At 40.7% G+C, this 8,965-nt stretch overlaps 1 protein-coding gene across 1 annotated transcript in view; it reads left to right on the forward strand.

The window, feature by feature from the left end:
- The window catches only part of Vezf1 (vascular endothelial zinc finger 1), a 54,786-nt gene extending 48,663 nt beyond the window's left edge, over positions 1-6,123 (forward strand). Inside the window, exon 8 of the mRNA XM_013036689.1 lies at positions 2,764-6,123. Within this exon, the coding sequence (XP_012892143.1) occupies positions 2,764-3,191 (428 nt within the window). The 3' untranslated portion in view covers positions 3,192-6,123. The remainder of the gene's footprint in view (positions 1-2,763) is intronic.
- Positions 6,124-8,965: the final 2,842 nt, after the last annotated feature.

The following is an 8,965-nucleotide window of genomic DNA, read 5'->3' on the forward strand; positions in this document are numbered from 1 at the left end:
CTACCACTTGAGCTACAGCGCCACTTCCGGTTTTCTGGTGGTTTATTGGAGATAGGAGTCTCATGGTCTCTCTTGCCCAGGCTGGCTTTGAACCGCGATCCTCAGATCTCAGCCTCCTGAGTAGCTAGGATTACAGGCGTGAGCCACCAGCGCCCGGCAACCTGTGAGATTTTTATCTCCAAATAATCACCAAAAAGCCAGAAGTAGAGCTGTGTGTCAAGTAGTACAGTGTAATGGCCTTGAGCAAAGAAGCTCAGGGACAGCACTTGGCACTCAGGCCTTGAGTTCAAGCTCCCAGACTGTTAATTAATTAATTTATTTCCGGACTGTTATTTATGTGCACGCACATACACGCACACAAATGCTTTGTCAAAAAGTGGAGGGTGGAGAGAAAAATGTAATGCTATGATAATTATATTGCAGGGATGAAAATACATTGAGGAATATTTTACTTAGAGAAGGAATAAGAGTAAAAGAGTTTTAAGTCATACTGAAGAAACACTGTTAATAGCTCATTAGTAGCGCTGCATTTCTCAAAGTGAAAATCTTTTCAGGAAAACATTAGAAGAACCTTAGCAATGCTACCATTACCTCAGAATTGAGTTGAATTTCTCTCCCATTCTTTGTTTCTGCATTCTTTTGTTTGGTATTGTATTTCAATTTGCTTTGCACAATGAGACTTGATTGTTTAGCTCATCTTCTGACCTTTCTGAAACAAAATACTATTGTGCTTCTATTTGTAGCATGAATCTCTCTGGAAATGACCACTTGTGTTAGAAACCTCTATATTCTTCTGAGTAAAGTCATATTTTAGGGGAAAAGACATTACTGAACTGAAAATCTAAAGTTAAATCACAGTGTCTCTTTAAATATTAGATCTAGACAAGCAATGGTAGCTCATGCATGTAATCCTCACTACTCAGGAGCCTGAAGTCTGGAAGATTGCAATTCAGGGCCAGCTGGCATAGATGTTCAATAGACTCCATCTTCAAAATAATTAGCAAAAAGCAAGGCTGGAAGCATAGCCAAAGTGGTAGTGTGCCAGCATAGCATGTTTAAGTGCTTGAGTTCAGATATAAGTACCACAAAGCAAATAAAAATGAAAATAAAATATCTTACTCTAAAGTTATAGATAGATACATAGATAGTTAGATTCTCAAACCTTCATGAAATCCGATCATCAGGGGAGTTGTAAAAAATATGAATTTCCTAGATTACATGTAAATTTTATTATTAAATATCCTGGAAATCTGTTTTATTTTAAGAAGCTTCCTAGATAGATAAGTAGGTAGGTAGGTAGGTAGATAGATAAATAGATGATAGATAGATAGATAGATGACTTTGATCATCTTCTAGTTTTGGGAAATACTGGTATGGAATATGCAGTTAGATCATTGATTAAAGAACAGTTGCTTACTTAGGGGTCCACCTGAGGTAATATGGCCCTTATGCGGTCCATGTGCAGCCTTCTAGTTTTAGTTTTGAGTGGGTTTTTCTGTTTTTACACCCAAGTCACCACCAGCCCACACATTTTCCCCCAATACCATTTGATGGCACATCAGCCAGTGGTGCTAAACTTTGTTGGGGATTAGGTTGGGGGTGTCACATTTGAAGAAAATTTCCTTTAAGAAATGTCCAGGTAGCCAGGTGCTGGCAGCTCATGCCTGTAATCCTAGCTACTCAGGAGGCTGAGATCTTAGGATCACGGTTCAAAGCCAGCACTGGCAGGAAAGTCTGTGAGACTCTTATCTCCAATAAACCACTAGAAAACCAGAAGTGGTGCTGTGGCTCAAGTGGTAGAATGCTCACCTTGAGCTGAAGAGCTCAAGGACAGCACCCAAGCCCAGAGTTCAAGCCCCAGGTCCGACCAAAAAAAAAAAAAGAAAAGAAATGTCCAGGTATTGCAGTATACCCCAATCCACTGCAGGGTGTCCTTGCCTTAGTACTCATGGGTATGCTTGGTAGTATATATAGTATGTGTGATTAAATGATTCAATAATAAAGTAGGTGATTAGGTCAACGTTTGAAGGAAGAGGAAGTACAAGTGACAAGGACAACACAAACCTACTGAGCAGTATTTATATTAACATAATTAAGAAATGTAAGCAGAAAGTACAAATGTATTTAATTAGAACAGTTTTCCTATGACTCTAGCTTACTTATCATTCTCTAATTATGCATTTTAAAAAGCTTAACAGAATGTGACTTCACTTCTAAGAAGACTTTAACATGTCATTGAGTACACACACCTTTCTCTGCTAGTGTGCCTTATGAGAAGATTTTTCTGATTATCTGTTATTGTGTAACCATTGGCCCAGCTCTGTAAACAAGCTCTTTTCGCCTGGCCTGCTGGTGGTTGGCTCTTCCCAAGTCTTTAGAACTCAGAAGAACTGCATGAAGTGGTAGTGAGGACACTTAGCCCTACTTGGTATCTCTGCCCCCAGAGTGCCTTACAGAAGTTAACTGGTCCAGCATCACTGTGAGGTAGGTAAGTACATCTAAACTTGAAACCCAAAGTGCAAGGCTAAACAAATTGCCTAAGTCCTTGCAGGAGGTAAAGCATCTGCGAAGAGATTCGCACATAGGTCCCTGGCTCCCAGGCTTGGGTACAGAGGATCCTCTCTTCCTGTTCATCATTTGGTAGAAAATTTGTAATTTGATTTATTAAATGCTTGTCTTTCTTGTAAAAGAAGTTGATTCAGAAACTGTGAATTTTGTCCACTGTTTTGCGAGTCTAAAGGCCCTTTTGTCTTCTCATTTTAGAAGCTGCTAACCTGTGCCAAACCTCCACGGCTGCTACGACACCTGTGACTCTCACTACTCCATTCAATATAACATCCTCTGTGTCGTCTGGGACTATGTCAAACCCAGTCACAGTGGCAGCTGCCATGAGCATGAGAAGTCCAGTAAATGTTTCAAGTGCAGTTAACATAACCAGCCCGATGAACATAGGACATCCTGTAACTATAACCAGCCCATTATCCATGACCTCTCCTTTAACACTCACCACCCCAGTCAACCTTCCCACTCCTGTCACTGCCCCAGTGAATATAGCACACCCTGTCACAATCACATCTCCAATGAATCTGCCCACGCCTATGACTTTAGCTGCCCCTCTCAATATAGCAATGAGGCCTGTAGAAAGCATGCCTTTCTTGCCCCAAGCTTTGCCTACGTCTCCGCCTTGGTAAACAGTATTATACAATTGAAATATGGGTTAAAGTAAATATTTGCCAGCAGCTTTTTTTAGTTGATTAAAACAAAAAGCAAATAATGAAATTGGGATATTTTATTATATTAGTTAATAAGACTATAGTAGTGTTTTCCTCCAATTTGGCTGGGATTATTCAAAGTAGGGTAATATGTAATTTATCACTGGACCACTTTAGTTTAATCAGAGATTCCTTTTAGCTGACAGCATTGCTTAAACAGGATAGTATTTGGCAGGATAAAATGCCAGAATTAAAACCAATCATAAAAAAGCAAAGCCCATTTCACAATAAAAACAGCATTTACCATTTCTAATCCCAAGGAGTCATTTTATTCTAAACACTAGCAGAGCTCTTCATATACAAGGTGGATGGCTGATTTTGTCCTGAAATTATAATCTGAAATCCACAGATTGAGAGCTAGTGTAGAATTGTCTGTGTTTATTATTTTTATGAGTAAGTACATGCATTGTAATAAAATGCATTTCAGAGAATATGCATTTTACCTTTGGGAATATGTTAATTTCAGGCAGCATTCCCTATGGGAAAGGTGATACCAGCTCTGATATGCAAAGCATATGATAATTTATCATTCTAACTTCAACATATAATAGGGATTGTGACCTGATATTTGGAGATGTAAATATTGCTCAGCATATTAATCCTGATGGAATATAGCACTGTAGTTGACTTTTTAAAAAAATTAAAAAACAAAAAAAATGTGTTTTTGATAAGAAAAGGCTGCACCTGACAGAGGAAAGTCAAGTGTGCAGACAGACAGGCTCCTAACAAATGGAGGCCAGTGGGACTCCTTTTCAGGAGCCAAGGAGTACTTTGGAACAGCTCATATATTGCTTTAATTTGGAAGACGCTGGAGGCACTGGGATGTGATATGCCCCTCTCTCTCCCAATCAGAGCCTGTTGATGTTACAACAGGGACAGATGTGTTAGATGCTCACTAGAGTTTATGTCTTATATTAAATTGTATACAGTTTTTATTCTAACCACTAACTAGGTAGTATGCCCCTTCAGAACAAGCAGCGTGTATCTTTTTATCCTCCTTCCGTTTAATCAAGTATTGTGCAGATTTGTTCATTCAACTGTGTAAATATGGACGTCACTTTTTTTTTTTCTTTTAGAAAACATTTGTATCAGCTTTGTGGTGTTTTCAGGGAGACAACGCTCTGCACTCTCTGTGGAACCCAGCAATGATTGTGCATGTTGAGACATGTGCTTTTTATTTCTTAACAGGATGTTTTTATCTCTGTACATAGGGTAGAAACCAAAAGCTAAGAAAACAGATACTCTTTACACCATCATGCCACACGTTAATGTTTTTGAAGCATTGTGTTTTGTGTTTTTTTTAAAGAAGCTAACTAAAACCAAGACGCTGTGATTTTTTTTTAAGTTGCAATATGTTTTTCGTTTTTTTTCCTTTTCATTTTTTAATCTTGCAGTTAAGAGAAATGGAAATTAGTTGTGTTAATTCTGCAGAATGTTTTCAGGACTGACTATCAAACTGGGCGACTTCCATTTATACCCCACTGTGTCAGTTCAAGCATCAAAATACCTTTCATCTGAAGCAGACTCTGAACATCAGGGACAGGTATCTATCTGTGTGTCATTATTCAAAACAGTTCTAGGGGGTTGAACTACATAGTAAAGAAAAATTAAATAAATAGTACCTAGTGTAAAATAATTTTATAAATGATCTTTTGTACTTTAGGACATTAAATTGTACAACTTTTGTATATATAAAAGCTTAGGAACTTTCTGTTTAGCAGGAAGGCAACACATTCCTACACTTTTAATGTATATGTTTGTTATAATGTCCATGTAAACATGCCCTATGTTTGTGCCTTTTAATTAGTTTGTCTCAATAAACAAAATGTAGAGAAAAATATGTAGCTATGACTTTGTTATAACTATTCTTATCCACAGTACAAAAATGGTTTGATTTTAATATGTAGAGCATTATGTGTGGACTACTGGCAGGACTCGTGTAGAAAAGGCCCAGGAGTAGCCCTGCTGAGGTCTGGATTGGGAAGGCACACGTTTGGAGGAAGCCTTCATATCTTTCCGTGCATATCCAAGACTGGGCTCTGGCTCTGCCTTCTGGGACCTGTCATGTCTTTGGTAGGCTGGAAGTCACAATCCTTCATGATTCAGATAGCTCAGGCTTCCTCCACAGTGGCTAAAGGAGCAATCTTCAATAGGGGCAGGTGTGGGCCCTACCTGAAAGCTTGGAGTATGGTCGTCAGAATCTGAAAGTATTAGTTCTTTTTTTTTTTTTTTTAAAGATATATACTAGAAATGGTTGTTTTATCCATTCATTGTATGGTAAACAGGAGTGAGAGTTCATTGTATGACTTCGGTTAAAATGCTATTTTGTATGCTGCATTCTTTATTCACTTAAGAAGCTTGTCTGCAATAATAAAGCCACGTCGTGTCTTTTGGGGGGGAGAGAGTTGATGGCAGGATGATGGTGAGGCAGGCCACCACAGAGGGGGCCAAACAGGTTGTCTGGTGACACTCTTTTAAGTCTTGGAACTGGAATTGAGTTGTGATGCTGATGAACTGAATCAACCAGGTGAAGGCACGATGATCACCACTCTATGGAAAAGCAGAATATGTTTTTCCCTTCTGGTTGTAACCTAGTTGAGAGCTTCCCCTTTATCAGATTGGCAGCTAAACAGTTGTATTAGATAATCCCCAAATATGACATCCAGCCTGTTACGCTCTAGGGCTTGCTGCTTGGCCTGCATTTGCCTTTTATTCTGTATCCATTTCCCTCCTAAGGTGTGCTCCTAAATGAAGGTTTCTATGTAAGCAGATGATGATGATTTTACCTGTCAATACCAGCACTGTATTACTAACATGCAAAATACTGCAGATTTATTTTGACAAATTAAAAGTTAACCAGTCACAAACGCTATGATGGATTGCTTAATGCTGAAGCTTCATCAGTTCACTGTGATGATAGAAAAAATGAAGCACTACTTCTCAGGACAGGGCTGGAAACAGTGGGGAGGGCCAGTGCTGGGCTGTTTGGTATCTCCATACCATGCAAAAGACAGGTAGACAAGCACCAGGCTGACTAGAAGGGGCACTCTCCCTGCTGTACAACTCGGCTGACCACACGGAAGCAATGTGCCAGGCATTGAGGAGCATGTTAATGATTGAGACATCAAGAGGCAGTTAAGGGAGATGTACCCAAAAGACAATATCACTGAATAGCAAGGCAGTGAGTGACACTTTCATGGAAAAGTTCTGGATATTTATATCTATTTTTTTGTTTTTTGTGGGGCCTAAACTCTGGGACTGGGTGCTGTCCCTCAGCTCTTCAGCTCAAGGCTAGCGCTCTACCACTTGAGCCACAGCGCCACTTGCAGCTTTTTTTTTTTTTTTTTCTGCTTATGTGGTGCTGAGGAATCAAACCCAGGGTCTCGGGCATGCAAGGCAAGCACTCTACCACTGAGCCACCTTCCCAGCCTCTCTATATCTGTTTTATATAGAATTGAGGCCTTCCACATTTTTCTGTGAAAATTGCTTTAGTATTTTGACTGAATACAATTAGAGGGAAAGTGTGGTGTTTTTGTCCTAGGAACAGGAAGAGTTTTCACTGAGGTATTAGCCTTTCCAGTCGCAGCTTCCAGATGTCTCAACAGGATCCTTCAGTCTGGTCCTCTGGAGACACCGGGGTTCTGAAGTAGATTGGGTAATTGACATTTCCACTTTAGTATTTTTTTTTCTTTGTCCTAGATTAGGACTTGAACTCAGTATCTGACACTTTCCCTAACTGCACTACCACCTGAGCCATGCCTCTAGCCTCTACTTTAGAATTCGCTATGACCACTGGACAGAAAGAGTCTTATAGCTTGAAAGAATATTGGGTCTATAAATCACTGGGGAGTGCCAGACTGCCCTTGGCAGGTAACTGGATCATCTTTGCTGAGGCCGACAGCTCGGAGTGCAATGATCCAGGGCTGAGTTTGGGTAGTACAGATTCCAGCTTCTCTTGGCAGCCACCTATGAGCAATCGAAAGCCCTTTAGTTACCAAGAGAGGAATGGAGAGTGAAGGAACTTAGGTCTTTGTGTGAGCTAGCTTTCTCAGACCTACTCAGTCTGAGTTGACTAGTTTTCTTCCCCCAAGATGGGCACTTGGTTTGGATCTTGCCGATGGTTCATGCATGTCACAGGAATATATCACCACTGACTACATCATCATTTCAGAAATTTTCTTCATCCCTGACTATCCACCTTCTTCCCAGACCCTATACATCTCTGAAAAGGACACAGTGTGAAGAAGTTAACTGTTAACTACTTAGGAAGGATTCTCTCCCCTGATCTTGTAAATTTGCATTGTTGAATCAGGCTTCCTCAAAGTGAAACTCACCTGCATTTAGCTGAGTCAGCCCAAGCTAAAGATGGGTGTTTGAGGAAAACATTCTGTTCTTTTCAGCAAGCTATTCCTTTGGCATGAAAGCTGAAGAGTTGGAGAACAAGGAGAAGGGGAGGAACATGCCCTTTCAGTAACAGGTCTAGCAACTCAGTTTGGCCGTCAATGCCCAGGTCCACAGCTGGGGCAAACATCTACTTTAGAAGCTGTTCATAGAGATGAAAGTCAGCTTCAGAAACTGGGATGAAAAGTAAGACCTTTATCAATCCAAAGGACAGCTGAAGGCTACCAGAGCCTTTTCTGCCAGGGTCACTACAGAGTCAACCAGATTCTAAGGTATGACTTGACTTGGATCCTCCAAGTCCCGTGCTCTGAAGCCCAAACATTCCTGTCTTTGTTAGTGGTGGGAAAAGAGCCAGAGAGAAATCAGTTCTGCATGTGGAAGTAGGGGGAGAAGTCTGTGAGGTGGCAAAGAGGCTAAGGAAAAAGAGTCAGATTTTGGAGACAATACCCTTGTGCTACCTATGGTATCACCCCCAGCCCTTCTCCTGCTATGGGCTGGACATTATTCAGAGGACTCATAGGCTACTAGCCTATGATCATTTCAGCTTCTGTTAATAGGTAGAAAAGATGTGCTCTGTTTGTCCAGATAAAGACAACATCAATAACTGAAGAAAAAGGCAAAATCCAATTGATTAGGATAGAATTCTCCTGCAGGAAGAACCTACAAGTCACTTTCTACTGGAAGAGAGGGACCTATTCCTTCCTGGGATCCTATCCCAAGAATGCAGGCTCTGGTTTCAGGGTGGCCCTGTCCACAACAAGAGAGTTCTGTCATCTTGTCAACACAGAGGCCCTGGATCCTTAGGAATCTCTGAGGGAGAAGAATTGGGGGAAGGGGGAGGGGATGTCTTTGGAAAGAGAAAAAGGAGACAGCAATTGCTTATGCTGTTCTCTTGGCTTAGAATGCCTTCCCATAAACAGCCCTCCAACATATTTCCTCCACTGTGAATCCTAGTTATCCAGCAAAGTCCACTTTAAATGTTGCTCCCTTTGAAACTGCAGACCGTTGGTTCATTCCTCCTTGGATGACTTGGAGGATGTTAAAAGTAGAAGTCCAGCACTCTAAGGGTGGGAGGCTAGTTCCTAAATTGAATGGTAGGTTTTAAAAAGGTTGCTACATCCCTAAAATCTCTCATCCCAAATTCGTGGAGGCCATGAGAGCTGTGATTTCTGCTGTCAGCTATGTAGATGAGTCTCAATGTCCAGGAGACTTGAAATACACCCACCAAGGCATAAATGATCCTACACAAAGGTGAGTGAGAATGACCTCAAGAGGATCCAAAGTGGCAGAAC

This window comes from Dipodomys ordii, unplaced genomic scaffold, assembly GCF_000151885.1.
Source record: "Dipodomys ordii isolate 6190 unplaced genomic scaffold, Dord_2.0 Scaffold7, whole genome shotgun sequence".
Lineage (NCBI taxonomy): Eukaryota > Metazoa > Chordata > Mammalia > Rodentia > Heteromyidae > Dipodomys > Dipodomys ordii.